General features: G+C 33.5%; 2 protein-coding genes and 1 long non-coding RNA gene across 3 annotated transcripts; 2 read left to right on the forward strand and 1 right to left on the reverse strand.

Moving 5' to 3' along the window:
• Positions 1 to 308: 308 nt before the first annotated feature.
• LOC125051598 lies at positions 309 to 3,413 on the reverse strand. The gene is made up of 3 exons (XM_047652028.1): positions 3,279 to 3,413; positions 2,706 to 2,905; positions 309 to 1,572 (listed from the first exon to the last, which is right to left on the reverse strand). Exons 2-3 carry the CDS (start codon positions 2,896 to 2,898, stop codon positions 701 to 703), a joined length of 1,065 nt encoding a protein of 354 aa, XP_047507984.1. The 5' UTR covers positions 2,899 to 2,905; positions 3,279 to 3,413; the 3' UTR covers positions 309 to 700.
• Positions 3,414 to 3,670: 257 nt separating this feature from the next.
• LOC125051599 lies at positions 3,671 to 5,773 on the forward strand. The gene is made up of 3 exons (XR_007117308.1): positions 3,671 to 3,906; positions 4,604 to 4,689; positions 5,623 to 5,773. It is a non-coding gene; the product is annotated as an uncharacterized LOC125051599 (long non-coding RNA).
• A 6,318-nt stretch (positions 5,774 to 12,091) lies between these two features.
• LOC125051813 lies at positions 12,092 to 16,183 on the forward strand. Its single transcript, XM_047652386.1, has 5 exons — positions 12,092 to 12,623; positions 12,943 to 13,238; positions 13,402 to 13,487; positions 13,655 to 14,989; positions 15,736 to 16,183. Exons 1-5 carry the CDS (start codon positions 12,494 to 12,496, stop codon positions 15,977 to 15,979), a joined length of 2,091 nt encoding a protein of 696 aa, XP_047508342.1. The 5' UTR covers positions 12,092 to 12,493; the 3' UTR covers positions 15,980 to 16,183.
• Positions 16,184 to 16,463: the final 280 nt, after the last annotated feature.

The following is a 16,463-nucleotide window of genomic DNA, read 5'->3' on the forward strand; positions in this document are numbered from 1 at the left end:
AAACAGATTCATAAATCTGAGGCCAAGACCTATAGAGGTTGCAGCGCCATTGATTTATTTATTTATTTTAACTTTGGTAACAGTAGTAAATTAAACCGCGATATCGAAACCTGTTTTAGAGCGCTCTGGGAATTTCACACACCGCAGAAAACGAAAGTACAATAAGATGAACCTATTGCATCATATAACACTGGTTTTCTGAGACAGTAGTACTGCCCCGGTCGGGCCTGCCCATGTAGCTAAAGCCAGAAAGCAACAGCATGGCACTCCCACAAGAAATTTATTATAGAACAGTTAAAAAAAAGATCTATTCAAACACAATTTTTATTATAAACCACAACATTATTATTCTACATAATATCATCTGATATTTGGTCACTTGGGAGGCACTCACTTAAGGCACTAACTTGATACGAATAATGATAAAATCACTAAAAATCCATTTTAAAATTGGTTTACATTTATAAAAGGCACAAAAAATTAAGTCTTAAATTTAACTAATTATTTCTAGTTTAACTTACAATAAGCAATACAATAGAAGCATTAAACTATATTTAAAAAATTAAACTACTTTATGTTTATGACATTACACAACGCAACTTCATGTCTGTTTTAAAAATTATTAATTACAAAAATCTTTACTTACAAACGCATGTAAAGCAATCAAAAACAGCATTTAATATTGAGGTACAAGGTAACTTTATGTATCATTAAGTAAACTTTCAACATACTTAACACTCGACTTAACATCTTCGCTATCAGCCTCCATGGACTGCAATTTGTCCTGAAGATTCAAAAGTACATCTGATGTGAACACACCCTTTTTCAAGGCCGTCATACTAAAGTTTGACAACGCCCTAAAACACTGCTTCCTTTGAACATTATGTGGCTGATTGTCCCACACCGGGGTGGCCCTAACATAACTCCACGCTAAAAAGACATATTGAAGAACCGATTCCCAGTGCTGGGACTCTATCAACATTTTCCCCTGGTCAACCAAACACTTTTTGAACGCGGCAAGATGCGTTGCGACCCTAGAGAATGCAGGTGAATCCGTTTTAGAAGTCAGTCTTGATGTTGGGAGACTCTTAAATATGTTCGACTTTAAATAGTTCAGTCTTTCTTCTAATGGCGAGAGATCTGGAAGGGGCATTTCACTCCGAATCTCGTCGTCGATCTCGGGATGTTTGTGTGCAATTTTTTTGATAATGTTTATTAATTGTGTGGGACTGAGACCTTTGAGGGGTGTATCAATCGGACCTTTGTAATCGGGATCGAGGAGTTTTTCTAACCGGCAGCGTTTTATTGGTGGAGTAGATTTAACTGGGGAGGTGATTTTGAACTTTTGCGGCGTACTAAGGTCACTGAAGTCTATTTTCTCGGGAGTTATAGGAACGCGTTCTTCGTCCAGTAATAAACGCTTGCGTGGGGTTGAACGTAATGTCACGCCCAGTTTTGGGGGAGAACTGCGACTGGAACCTTCTCGTGGAGGAGTACGAACCGCTGAATGAAAAGTGGAGTTGCGCTTTGTGTCAATGTCGGGGGACCAACTGACTGGAGCACGCTTTCTACCTGAAATTAAAAGTTGCAGTTGGTCATATTGTGAAGTATGACAGGACGGACACATTTCTGCTATATTATTAATATTGATCTTGACTCTGTGAAGGATTTTGACCTTGAAACTTGTATAATGTAAAAAATCTTAGATTTAAAATATCTTTAATTAATACATAAGAATCAAGTCAAGTAAAAAAATTTTAGAATCAAATAGTCATATGTCTCTCATCACTTTCAATAAGCCAAACCAATTTTGCAGTAAAGTAAAACCTAGTCTTTTTACCTAATGGGGACTAAATCCAGGGTGTGAGAAACATAACATAATATACTACTGTTAGTAAGCATGAAATTGTAGATTTTCTAGTATTATTTTATTTAATACATTATAAATCTTTAGGTTTATATGTAAAAGTAAACAATATTTCTCATATTTCAAGGAAATTAACAGACATTGTTTATGAAACATAAATAATCAGATTGTTGTCTACCTGTTCTTCCTACCAATAAGCACCTCTTAGCTATAAGAGATCTATTAAATAATATTGAAATTTTTAAATTCTAAACCAAGAGATTTGTTAAATTTTGTCAAAATTCATCTCTACACGTGGGACTGTAAACCTACGGAACAACATGATGGCAAATACTTTTGATCAACAGTGTATTGTTTGTCAATCACTTTAATTATTGGAAATTAATATGATTAAAAATGCAAAAGCTTTCTCTGAATTGGATTTTAAGACAAATTTTACATTTTTGATAGAGAAAGTGGTTTTTGTCAGCTATGAAGTAAATCATCATAGTGGTTTCTACCACTATCCGTCATTATTCTTAATGACGGATCTGACAAATAGTAAACTTTATAGGGCAGTCAGTTTTTGTCATAACTATTATTCTGTTATTGTGAAAATTGGTATACAAGCAAACAAAATAAAAATAATAACATTAAATTACACACTTTTCTAGAAAAATCACAAGTTTCTATCAAAATCGTTACTTTACTGAGTTGAAATGGATATTATATATGAAATGGATAAGCTTTTAATGCATTACCAGATTTTGAATAGATAAATTTAAGGTTTATGCATGAATAATTTCAGAAATCAACTAAGCTGACAATCTTTGATCTTCAACAGTAAATATTTTAATACCTCTTTGTTGTATGAGCTGTTCATCAGGAGATGGTGCTGGACTCAAGTACCCAGTAGGTAGGCCAGGTGACACCTCCCTGGTGTTTACAGCGATGGCTTGAAGAGGAGTCATCCGAAGACGATCCATACGAGCAGGGATTTCAGCGAGAGCAGCACGCGTCCGACGAGGAATGTCGGGGGTGGCCCCCTCCATGTCTTAACTGTTTTAGTAGAAATTCATTTAAATATATATGAATAATACAAGGTTTAGTGAATCTGTTGCACTTTTATTATAAGTATAAATGATGAGAATAATGAGAGCTACTTGAATAGAGCAACTTCATTACGAGTGTTGGTGTTACACATCACACGATACAGCTATTGCAGTACAGCGTAAAAGGACCCGCAGAATTTTGGTAATTATGAATTAATCTAAATATTGTGTAAATAATCTATGAAGGTTCTGCTACGTTCAAACTGCAAAAAAAAGATCTATCGACGATGCACAAAAGTTTGTCGTAACGGTTTTTAATTACATAAAAATGATAACTTATTGCAATGGACGAATATAAATATAATAGTTAAAGAACTTACGAAAATGAGAACTCAAAGTATCGCGGAATAATATTCTTTTGCGACTTCACAATACAAATTGCAATGTGTTTTCAAAGGTAGATAACAAACACAGAATTTAGCGCGAAAAATTGACAGCATAGTAAAAAAAACGAAAATCAAAACTGACGTTCTTATACTTTATATCTGAACCAATTTTTTTTTTTTTTTTTTTTGGGATTTTATGACCTGGCATGTACAACCTTTAGGTCAACTCTTAATTTTCATAGACGTAATGTTACGCCTATGAGCACATTCCATTAAATTGTTTTTATTGTATTTTTTATGTAATTGTAGATGTGCTTATAAGTAAGTTCGTCTTGTAACAATTCTTTTAAAGGCGGCAGGCGGGACAATAAATCACACTTATTTTCAACATCACTAAGTCCACTGGCCAACACTAGTCTGTCGATCAAAAATTTTTGACAATCGAAGATAATGTGTTCCACAGTTCCATCACTTGAATTACAATGTGAACATGTTTTATTCGCAATAATGCCGAGTCGAGCAAGGTGTGACGGTGCAGTATTATGACCAAAACGCAGTCTATTTATGATAGTAATAAAGTCTCGAGGAGCATCTTGCATACGATGATACCAAGGTCTTGCAGGTAAGTCTACTTGTATGCTTCCATACCATTTTCCTTTCGTATCTTGATCTTTCTTCCACATTTCTAACCACAAATTTTGAATATTCTGGTCAATACATTGCAAGTAATCGGACATAGGAACATTCATTGTATTTCTAACGTCAACAGCATTAACTCCTTCATATGCAGTTTTATCAGCCATTTCATTGCCAGAGATACCTTTGTGGGAAGGTACCCATAGAAAGAAAATTTGAATATTGTTATTGTGATATTGTTGAATTATTTGTTTAATGAAGTAAAGGATATAATTAGACTTGAATTTAACTGTAAGGGTAGTTAAAGCTGTTATCAAACTCAAGGAATCAGAAATTATTAAAAAATATTTAATATTATTGATTTCGCGAATACGCATTAATGCCTGATACACTGCATATGCCTCTGCCGTAAATATAGAGCAGGGTTCATGCAGAATAAAACTTGAAGAAAATTTTGCTTGTGGATCATATAGAGCAGCATGTACATAATCACTTGCTTTGCTCCCATCAGTGTAGATAACATAGTACATTGTATTTTCCTCCAAAAATTTAAGCATTTCTGAATTATTGTTTATTGTCTGTTGGACTATATTAATTGGATGTGAAATACACTGATAAGAGAAAGAGTAACATGGCCATGGACACTGTTTTCTAACTTTAGAAAAACTATTGTCTATTTCCAGAAATATATCGGACATTGTTGGAGAATTACCACATATTAGACCTTGTGCTGTTGTTAACGGTATTCTTGGGGATCTATCTATATAAGGTACAATTTTGTTTATTACTTGAGTGTTGTTTGATGCTATTAATTTGAGACAGTATCTTTCAGCAAGTAAGATTCGCCTCAAAATCAAAGGCATCACTTTTGTCTCAACTTCCATGGCCCTTATGGGAGTTGAGCACATAGCACCAGATATTATTCTTAAAGCCTTATTCTGCAATATGTCTAATTTATTTACATGAGAACTATTCATATAAGCGAGTGAGCTATAATCTAAGTGACTTCTAACAATACTTTTATACAATATTGACAATATTTTTGGTCTGCACCCCATGTTACACCACAAAGTGATCTCATAACATTTAGTCCTCTGTGAGCATTTTTGGATATATATTTAATATGTTCTTCAAAAGTTAGTTTTGGGTCTAGTATTATTCCTAAAAATTTCTTTGAAGTGACTCTATTTATAATTTCATTATTGTAAATAATATTCGAATTTGAGGCTTCATTGCCAAAAAACATAACACTACTTTTAGATGGGTTAATTTTTAAATGTAAACGATAATTATAATATTGTAATAGTTGAAATAAGGATTTGTTCATATTATCTATTGCAATCTCTAAGTTGTAATTACTACTGTATAATACAATGTCATCAGCAAATTGTAAAATATTTACATTCCTATTATTTACATATTTACAAATTTCACTTGTGTATATATTGTACAGTAATGGAGATAGTGTGGCACCCTGCATTGTACCTCTCGAGGCACATTTGGGTCCATATAGAATATTATTATGCCTAGCATAGATTGTTCTGTTGTTCAAAAAATTAAAAATCCACTTACATAAGTGCCCGGGCACACCCAACCTAGACATGATTTGAACTAGTATACCAGGATCAACACTGTCAAAAGCACTTTGAACGTCTAGGAATACGCAAACTGTGTTTAATTTTCTATGTTTTGCATTTTTCAGGTCAGAGATTAAAGAGGTGAAACTGTCTGCACTACTACGCCCTCTACGGAAGCCAAATTGTATAGGTGGAATGAAACACTTAGATTCAACATACCAATCAAGACGGACTTTCACCATATTTTCGAATATTTTACCAAGACAGGATGACAAGGAAATTGGTCTATAAGAACTAGCAAACTCAGGACATTTGTCGGGCTTAAGTATTGGGACAACACATTGTGTTTTCCATGACTGTGGAATAGATTTATTACTCCAAAGCAAATTGAGGATGTTAAGAAACAACTTTTGGGCAGAAACATCTAAGTTTTTAATTACAATGTAAGGATAATCATCTAAGCCAGGAGTTGTATTTCGTCTAGACTGCAAACTTGTTAAAAATTCAGACCATGAAAATGGATCCAGTAAAAATTTTGAATTTGGGTTATCATTGTTGATTTCAAAAACAAAGTTCAGTTGATCTACTTCAATTAAGTTGCTATTATCTGATAATTTATCCAAGAGTGGAGATATAAGGGCCTTTCTCTACTAACAGGAAAATCATGGTCCAAGCATTTTTTTTTACTTTGGCTATATAAATGCATAGTTTTATTTATTAAAACTCATAATATATAACCTGTTAGTTACGTAGCCAAGCTTAATCAATAATTTAGAATCATAATCATTTCATAAATTTGGTCTAAAAGCCACTAAAAACAGTCCTCTGTCATGTCCTAATTCCGGATCGAGTATGATTCGGTTCGGTATTTATTAGTAGTATTTAAAAATGTAAAATCTTATAACTCTATGAACATAAAGAATATTGAATGCATGTTAACAAAAAACAATTATAATTTTAGATAATTTTTAAGTACTAAAAACTAGTGTTCGAATTTTGTCCAAACATTTTTTGAACAGTCCTCTGTCACAATTTCAATATCGCGCCACAAAAATATTAAATACTATTGTGGCTACATTTCGAGTGAAACGGAAAGTTAACAGTGTGAAGTTTACTCGGTCGCCTTGCTAAACAAGTCGCCGCCATTTTACGGAGTAACAACTCCTCTTCTGTGTGGCAGCCACGTCTCTGTAGGGTTGAGAGAACATTCCTCTGGTAAGTATTTTTTACGGTGTTTTATGTGTTATAATTATATTTATTTAACAAGAAAAGTACTCATTGTGATAATTTGTAGCTGTATCTTTTTTATGAAGTAATATGAAAAACTGATACGTAATATGCCATTTTTACGTAAAAATAACAGTCCTCTGTGCAACAGTCCTCTGGAAATTTATAACACAGAGGACTGTTCAATGTGACAGAGGACTGTTTTATTTGACGTCCGTGTATTTTATTAATATTCTTTATAGTCTGCACTAACCTACTGCTTGCCGATAGCCTCTTTCTTTCTAACATTGGCTTGTCACGCTAATTCAGGTCTTTTGCTTTCTATTATTATGGGTTTTGGAAGTTTTTAAACCCTTAAGGTTTTTTTAAAATATTGAAAGTATGCTTTATTGTTTTATTATAGCCGCAATGCCACCAAAGAAGAAACCTAAAACCAAAGAAGAAATAAAAGAGCAGAAACGAATTGCAGAAAGATTAAGATATCAGATATAAAAAAATTGATATCTGAGAAACAAAGTTACAACGACCCCAAGACCAAGAATGCTCGAACACTTAACAAATACCTAAAGAAAACGTTAACGGTTCGCCCTCGAGAACTAATAGAAGAGCTGCACGAGGATTTGGAAGCCTATTATCAACACGAGAGAAACATGGCCCATCAATACAATGCTATCAACAAATACAAACAAAACCTTACCGACGAAGACGCTATCATACATATGGATTTTTCAGAAAATTATTGTTCTAAATACGGTCAAGAAATACAAGCATTTAATTTTGGAGGGTCGAGACTTCAGCTAGGTATTCATACTGTGGTAGTGTATACCAAAAACTTTATCAAGTCTTATTGTACCGTTTCCAAAAATCTCACACATTCACCAGCTGCTATATGGGCACATTTGCGGCCAATCTTTAAAACTCTCCCACCTAACATGAAGAGTATCCACTTCGTCAGCGATGGACCCGTAACGCAATACAGAAACAAAACGATGTTTTATATCCTAGCATCAAGGCTTCAACAAAAGATTTTAAATTTGAAGAAGTTTACCTGGAACTATTCAGAGAGTGGCCATGGCAAAGGGGCCCCTAATGGCATTGGAGCGACCTGCAAGAGAACCGCTGATGCCGTCGTCGCTACAGGAAGTGATATTGACAGCTTGGAATGAAGCAACAGAATTACACCAGCGGTGATTACGTCTTGGTTAAATTTCTAGTAAGAAACACTGAAAAATTTTATGCTGCAGTAATTAATAAGATAGACACGGAAGAAGGCGATAAACCCAGATATTGCCCTAAAAGGGAAACGAATATTTTATTATTTTAATATACCTGTACCTGTTTTTAAGAAATAAGTCTGCATTGATAAGTAACCAAGGCTGATTCTTAGTAATTCAAAGCCTTTATTTTTAACTAATACAAGAGAACAAAATATAAATGTATATAAAAAAAGAAAAAAAAGTTTAACAAGCACAGCTGTCCTCTTGTATAGCTTGCCTTTGTGGCACAAAGGCCTCCTCCAACTGTTTCCATTCCTTCCTATCCCTGGCAATTCTTTGCCACAGAGGACCAGTGGCTTTTTTAAAGTCGTCAGCCCACCGGGCACATGGTCTTCCTCTCTTTCGCTTGGTGTTGTAGCGAGGTGTCCATTGGGTGACTTTTTTCGACCATTTTGCTCTCTGGCCTCTGAGCAGGTGTCCTGTCCATCTCCATCGATTCTTAGTAATACCTAAGCTTAATTTTGATTATAATTATTTTAATTCTTTACTTAGAGAGCTAAGCTCGTAATTTGTTCCTGATAAATATGTCTTTAAATTCTGTATGTGATACAGTATTCAATAAAGAAGAGAATTTATTTGATTACATCTATTAATTAATATTGTGTTTTTCTTCATATAAACTTTGACATAAACTGTTATGTGGGTGAAAAAAAACAGTCCTCTGGGTGGCAAAACAGTCCTCTGCCGCATTTTTTTACAAAATTGCTTATAATTCGAAAAATAAGGAAAAATTACAATGGTTTCTTGTTTATATGTATTTATATTATAACTATCTATCGACTAAACGTATTATATTTTTATTTTATGGAAGAATAGGGTTGGGACAACTTTCAATAGACAAGTTTCCAGTTAGTAGAGAAAGGCCCATAAACACATCTGTATATGATTTATTCTTAGGTCTTATGCCTTTGAACATTTTTAATAAATTCCAAATTTTACTTATGTGAGTATTTCTATTAAAAGTGTTACATAAGTTATTCCATCCAATTTTTTTCTGTTCTGAAATTGTTCTCTTTTTCTGGGCATCTTTTCTTTTGTAATTAATATAATTTTCAATAGTAGGTTCTTTTCTATATAGTTTTAGTGCATTATATGAAGCAATAACACTTTGTTCACATATACAATTCCACCAAGGAGATGGTGGTCTGCTTATGAAAGTATTTGTTTTAGTGAGCTTTGGAATTGACATTTCTTTAAGAGTATCTAAATGAGAACAGAAATTATTATATGTTGAAATAGGATCATGTGATTGAAGTATCAAATCATTAAACATTGTTTTTGAAAGATCTGTGTATGTTTTTCCCAGTCAGCTCTTTTATATATAAACCTATCTACAGGGGAATTGAGATGATATTTATCTATATCTAATGAAATCTCTGTTATTGTTGGATAATGGTAACTTCCCATTGTATCATCATGTACAGACCATTCACATAGTGGTGCGAGGCTGCCACTAATGAAGCTTACATCAATGGCAGAAGCAGTTTGTCTAGGGCGATTTAAGGTTGTAGGTCTACCATCATTTAAAATACACAAATCTAAGTCATCAATTAAATTAAATAACTCCTGACCTCTACTTTTGGTTGACTGACAACCAAATGCAATATGATGAGCATTAAAGTCACCACTCATAAATATGGGCTTTGGTAAATCATTAATAATGTAACGGAGTCTATTAAATTGTATACGCCCACTTGAAGGTGGACAGTATATACAGAGAATTGTTAAATTACTATGTCCAGTTGATACAGATACACCAACTGTTTGTATATCTTCATAAAATCTAGTATTTAATATATTATACTTAAGGTATGGTTTTATTAGTATTGCAACTCCATTATGTGCATTGTTTGAATTTTTGTTGTAAATATTATATCCTGGTATTTTAAAATTATTATCTTTAAACCATGTCTCATTTAGAAGGCAAATATCAATATTTTGTTGTTTTAAAAATTGAATTAATAAAGGTTTTTTACTATTTGCACTTTGAATATTAAACTGAACAATACGTAGCTTGGATTGTGTAGAACTAGGCCCTACACAATCCATTATGTTAAATTTTTTAATAATGCATCTTTTATAGTTTTCATATTCGTGGGTGTACTGTCATCTTTATTGGCTAATTCCACCAACGTCTGCACTAGGGCCATAAGTACATCGTTGTTGGAAATTATTAGATTTTTAAGGTCCTTAGAAGGGACTGTTTTAACTTTATTTGCAGAGATATTTAGAGACTTATTTACAATAACATTACTATTTACAAGTTGTGGTTTTGGTGGAGGGAGTGGAGGGAAATCTGTTTCATTGGTGGTAACTTGTTTTGTTAAGGCAACACTTGCATAAGAAATGTTGCTTTTCTTTTCACTAATCTTCTTTATTTTGATAGGACATAATCTAGAAATCGCAAGATGAGGCCCACTGCAATTTATGCAGCTGATCTCAGTTGGTTTATCACATTGCTTATACAAGTGTTCACCTCCGCAAATACTACATCTTTGTTTCCCATTACAAATCTTAGCTGAATGATTAAATTTAAAACACCTATAGCACTGTAGTAAAGGTGGAATGTATTCGAAAACTCTGTACGAGAATAGATCGTATTGTACATTATTAGGCAGTACATTAGATAAGAAAGTGATGCTTACAGTTTGCAATGCAATGCGCTCTTGTCCTACCTTCTTTGTAAACCTTCTTATTGCCACTATTTCATATATTGATGAAAGTCTAGTATATAGTTCTTTGTTAGAGATGTTCGCTGGAACAAATCTAATGATGCCGGTTTTTTCAATTTGCGCTGCCGGTATGAACGCCTTCATATCATATTTTGTCAGAAAAGTGGTATTGTTAATAAAATTATTTGCCGTATTATACTGCTTAAATAATACTGCTATTTTATTGGCATTCACCCTCTGAATGCCCGTCACACCTTTTATGTCCATTGCGAAAATATGATTTAAATATATAGGGCTCTTGTTGCCCAATCTATCGTCGTTTGTGGATTCCACATACACTTTAAAGTCTGTGTTGGTTGAGTTTTCCGGATAAAGTCTTTTATAGTTCGGTTTGTAATAGGGCAGATACGCATCTCGCTCATCGCCGCAGTCCGATCGTCCAGCGCCTACGCCTCCTCCTTCATCCGTAGGCCTTGGCCGTTTTATTGAGGCGGGCGGGTGAGACCCGCCCCCCTCGTTTACCTCCATTGCTATTGTGCTTTTCAGCAGCTAATAGCAATATTTAAAATCACTTTAACTATAAAAAAATCACTATTTATAGAAAAAATTTAAAATTAAAGTTTAAAGACAACCGCGCTTTTTCAAGGTTCCCGCCAGAATCCATCTGAACCAATCAGCCATGATCACAGATATATATGTAAAACGTTACATGCTTTGCACAGAATGTAACGTTATAATTTATTTTGCTTTACCTCTTGTAACCCACGATCATAAATTTTAAAATAAATAACAATATAACTTCCATGAAATAACCTCGCTCTTTTTTTTAAATTATTTATCAGCAGATAACTTGGAGTTAGGATTATATTACGACTTTATAAGATTTAATGTTGATATTTTTGATTTTGGGTATATGACGTGCCATCCTCATAACTATTATACATTAGACGCAGCTCTTAAATTAGGTTGTCCAGTGAGTATAGTATTTTCAGCTCCAGTTTCCAATTCGATTGTATAAGCATTATTTTTTAGATTTGTCGAATGTTTGGACACCTAGACTTTTATAATACGTAATTGCAAGTATATTTTTTTTAATTAACTGGAATTTTCATTTCAATTGGTTAGTTATCTGGTATAACAGATAAAAAACTAAATAGCTGATTGTTTTTTAAATATATGAACGAATAAATTATAATTTTTTGTACGACAAGGTGGTATGGCCTACCTCATACCTCGTACCATTGTTACATTTGGATCTAAACTACAGATTTGAGGTTGTTTACTTTTAGTCTATATAATATAGTTGTTAGTTCAAGTTAGTTACTCTGGTTTCCCTTCAAAACGTATAAATCTTTGTTAGTCGTCAGCTGTCAGATGACAGATCTGAAAAGTAATGCTACAGTCTACACAGCTAGAATGACTGTAAAGTGTAAAGTATGACACTAAATTTTATTAAATAGATTTTAAATGTAAATTGTTTTAGTTCCATAATAATATAGTTTGGATTTCTTTTCGTCTTTGTAACTTTTGTAATCGTTATGTATTTCGGATGTCTAATTTATAATTCTGTATCATTACAGTACTAAATACTATTTTCTATATTGAATATGTTGCAAGACTTCGATTTTCATACAAGTGTATAAGTTATGGTTAATTTTCTTGAATATAAAAGTAAACTGGATCAACTGATTAACTTATTTTCTAAAATATATAAATAAGTCGTTTTGTGAAAGGCCACAAGTAGGACAGTAAGCTGTAAACAAACAAGGCCGGGTATCGTATGTTCTAGATGTAGCGAACTGCGCGATCATGATATTTTTATGTTGAGCGATTCTAACATGGAACGATTATCGCATGACTTAAATCTGGCGTTAGAGGAAAGTAACTGCGGTAGGCAAGAACGTAGAAAACTGGGATTTCGGCGGAGAACCAGATCTGCAGGAAACTTGCGTGAGTTTGTTTATGTTTTTATCACAAATCTAATTTGACCTTGGGCTACTAAGTAATTTATCACTATAACTAAATTTGCACTTCACATAAATTATGATTTAAATAGTTTCCGAATGTGAGAATAAAATGTAATATGAATAATTTTGAGGTAGAATGGGGAGATGTACACCAATATACTCTATTACTTATAATATTAATTATCATTCACAAGAAAAAATATTTTTATTTCTTTTATAGTATATTTTGTATAAATTATGCTACTAAAGCCAAAAAAGTACTTCTTTAAAATGTTTTTAGACACAGCTTACTTCTATTACAGCTGCCGCAGTAACTGTGAGCTTAGTTGATGATGGCAGTTCTAGTAGTCCACCTCAGGCACCTGTTATCACACAACCTCTTTCTGACTCTGATGACCCCCATGTCAACATACATACTTCAATTAAATCCCGTCATTACTGCCAAATTGGCAATTTTGAGTCTGACTCATTTAATGAGAACTTCTCGCCGAGTCGACCAGCAAATACAAGACGGAAGCGTAAACTGAAAAAGATGCCAGTAGACTATGTAGATGGTAAACATTCACCACCCATTGAAATATTGAGCATCTTAGCAGAGGTAAGATGGACGGGGATGTATTGTTTTTGTAATTATGAATGTTAAAGCCTGTATCTCTTTAGTTTTTCACCTTGTATAATAAAATATTTAAACAAAAACATACTGAATATTTTAATAATATTTGTCAATTTTATTTAATAAAATGTAATGTTTTTATTTTCAGCCAAGTATATTAGTACCTTCAGCATTAAATCATAAAACAGCAGGACTCTCACCACTTATCCATGTTACAAAATATAAACCGGAGAGGTTAGTACGTAATGCAAATAACCGAAGCATTTAACAAAGCATGCTATAAACACCCTTTAATATATACCTATTCTACGTAACTGTCAAATTTAAAGATAAAAAAGAGATATAAATAATATTTTATTTAAATCTTTACAAATATAATAATTGATTTTATATCTTTACAGAAATGCTTTTTGTGGTAAAAGAAAATGGTCTCATAGGGATAAAGGTGATGCTTGTGAAATGCGCGAGAGGTCATTCAGTGGGGGATGTTCATCTAAGTCTATTTATTTCAAAAACGATATCAAATCAAAAAAACATGATTTGGAGAAAAAGAGGAAAGAGTCAGTGCTACAACCAGGAAAGATAATTCTCAAACCGCAGACATCTAATGATTCAACACCATCTCCTTTTACCAACACATCTTTATCTCCTGGCAGTTCAAGTTTTAACTTTGTCTACAAAAATTCATCCAAAAATGGTACACCCACTCTAACAAAAATGACTGGGTATACCATAGCAACAGACTTGCCTCCTTTCTTTAGTCCGTCATACTCCATCAACAATATGAATGAAAAATATAACAGGAAAATGAAATTGTTAAGCAAATACTCTCCTAATTCTTTACGTAAGCCCTTGCAATTCGAAGACATTGGTGGAATGGATTGTGGTAATGAAAGTAGCTCTCTAAGCAGCAGTGATTCTGATGGAGCAGGAAATGGAGACAGTGACAGAGAAGGTGATGATGAACTAACAGATTGGCCTGGGATAGAAGAACTCAAAGTTTTTAATAAAAGTCTGACATTTAAATCTTCGAAATCCGTCAATAATAACTGCACAAAATCTATTAGCAACATGCCACCTCCCAAACGTTTAAAAAAAGAAAACTCACAAACGAAAAGCCTATGGACGTCAAAGAACAGATGTAAAAAGAAGAGGGCAAAAGTGGACTCTGGTAATGATGAAGATGCTCTGATGTCAGACACTAAAACAATTGTGGATGTAAATGAAGAGGATGATAGAGCTAATGTAGTGCTGCAATCATCATTTGCAACATTTAGTGATATCAAAAATGCTGGTCCTTCGGGACAGAATGCTGATAAGACGTTTTTTCAGTCCTTTCAAACATATCAAGAAAAAACTGACGGAAAGGAAGAATTTGTTACGACGCCGCGCACAAATTTTACGTTACAGAAAACATCGTCGAGCGATCTTAACTTGAGCGAAAAGTCGCCTCAAAGTGATCACTACTGTAGTGAGAATTCCCTAAACTTAGGTATAAATGAAGTGAGGGAAATAAGGGCTGGATGTAGACGAATACGTGAAGAAAGGCCTGGCCTCTTGATATTGAGTGCGGCAAATGAGCAGTTGTCAAAATTCTTACAAGACTCCTGTCAGGCCGAGTTGAAACTTCCAAATTTGCAAGATCCAGGAGAAAAAGAAAAGCTAGAGTCACTTGCAAAGCTTTATTCATTGGAGTTGCAAGTGGAGTTGGGGAGACCCATACTAAGGAAAACCAGGTAAATCAATAATAATAGATTAATTGCTGTAAAATACTTATCCTAGTACATACAAATGTGAAGTACTATAAACACTAATAATTAATCGGCAAGCCGGTTAATTTCTATTTTACAGCTTGTCCTTGCAAATAGGCCTCCTCTAAGAGCTTCCACTCTTCTCAGTGTCTTGTTTTACTTAGAAACATAGGGCCAGCTGCTCTTTTTATATCTTCTTCTTATTTTATTTTTCTTCCTCGTTTTCTTTTGTAATAGAGAGGAAGCCATTCCGTCGCTTTCTTCGTCCATTTATCTTTGTCTTGTCTCATAATGTGTGTGACCATTTCCATTTCAATCTTTTACTAGAAGTTTCTAAACTTTGTCATGTTCTTTATTACTTCCAGTTTTACTCGGTCAATTTCAGACCTAGAACACTCCTTTCAACACTGTTTTGACATACTCTTACTTTGTTTTCTTGTTTATCAGTGAGTAACCAGGTTTGATATGCACGGGCATCAAAGACTTTTCTTCCTTACTTCTGAATCAGTACGGTAGCAATGTTTAATTCTTAAAATAACAGTCTAAAATGTACATGCAAAATAACCTAAAATTAAAGATCAAAAAATTTCTACAAAATATAATTAAATTGAAATTTATCTTCCTATTAATAAATAGAAAATAATTAGGAACCTTTTATTGACGTCCGACCAAAGAGTACAAATTAAACAGCTTAAAAAAACATTACGTGAAATAATTGAAATCATTTGCAGTAAGACAATGCAAGCCGTACGAGTGGAGCATTCCTATCACAATTTCCCGTCAGACCACAAACGCCGTTGCTATGGTGACGACGTGGACTCGAGCTTGAGTCTTAGCGATCATTCTGCCAACTCCAACGACCTCGAAGACACAAAACCTAAAGAAGACACGAGCGAAATAATACAGATAAGTGATGCTTTTAGCGATGCGTTGATTGACAAGAATTTGTTGCGTCATCCTGGTGATTTGGATTAATGAAAGGGAGAATTATTTCTTGACCTTATTTGATACGGTAATACACTCCTGTAATACACAGGTGGGTAACAAGCAAGACAATTTCTAACTGTTTTAAAACTAGATTTTTGTTAAAAATTTAATTGTCTGGTAAAATCTGTCGTATCTGATTTTTTATTTCGTAGAATTCTGACATTTCATAAGTGTTGCTACTAAAAAAGTTCTCCACCGAAAAAGGGATAAATTTGACTTATTTGAGGGCAATAAAAAAAATGCTACGTATTTTTTATGTTTTACCTACAAAAGGTAAATCTAAATATTTACTTATGTGATCTAATACAAAAATATTTCAATATCACAAACAATATATCGAATTAACTTTAATTACTTTATTTTATTCTTTAGCTGGCATCACTGCCTACTGATTCCAGGTTTAGTAAACATTTTAAAAAAAAGTTATTTTTACTTGTGCGTTTTTTACTATTTCTGATGAAAAGGGACTTAA

The sequence above is a fragment of the Pieris napi genome, chromosome 8, assembly GCF_905475465.1.
Source record: "Pieris napi chromosome 8, ilPieNapi1.2, whole genome shotgun sequence".
NCBI classification, from domain to species: domain Eukaryota; kingdom Metazoa; phylum Arthropoda; class Insecta; order Lepidoptera; family Pieridae; genus Pieris; species Pieris napi.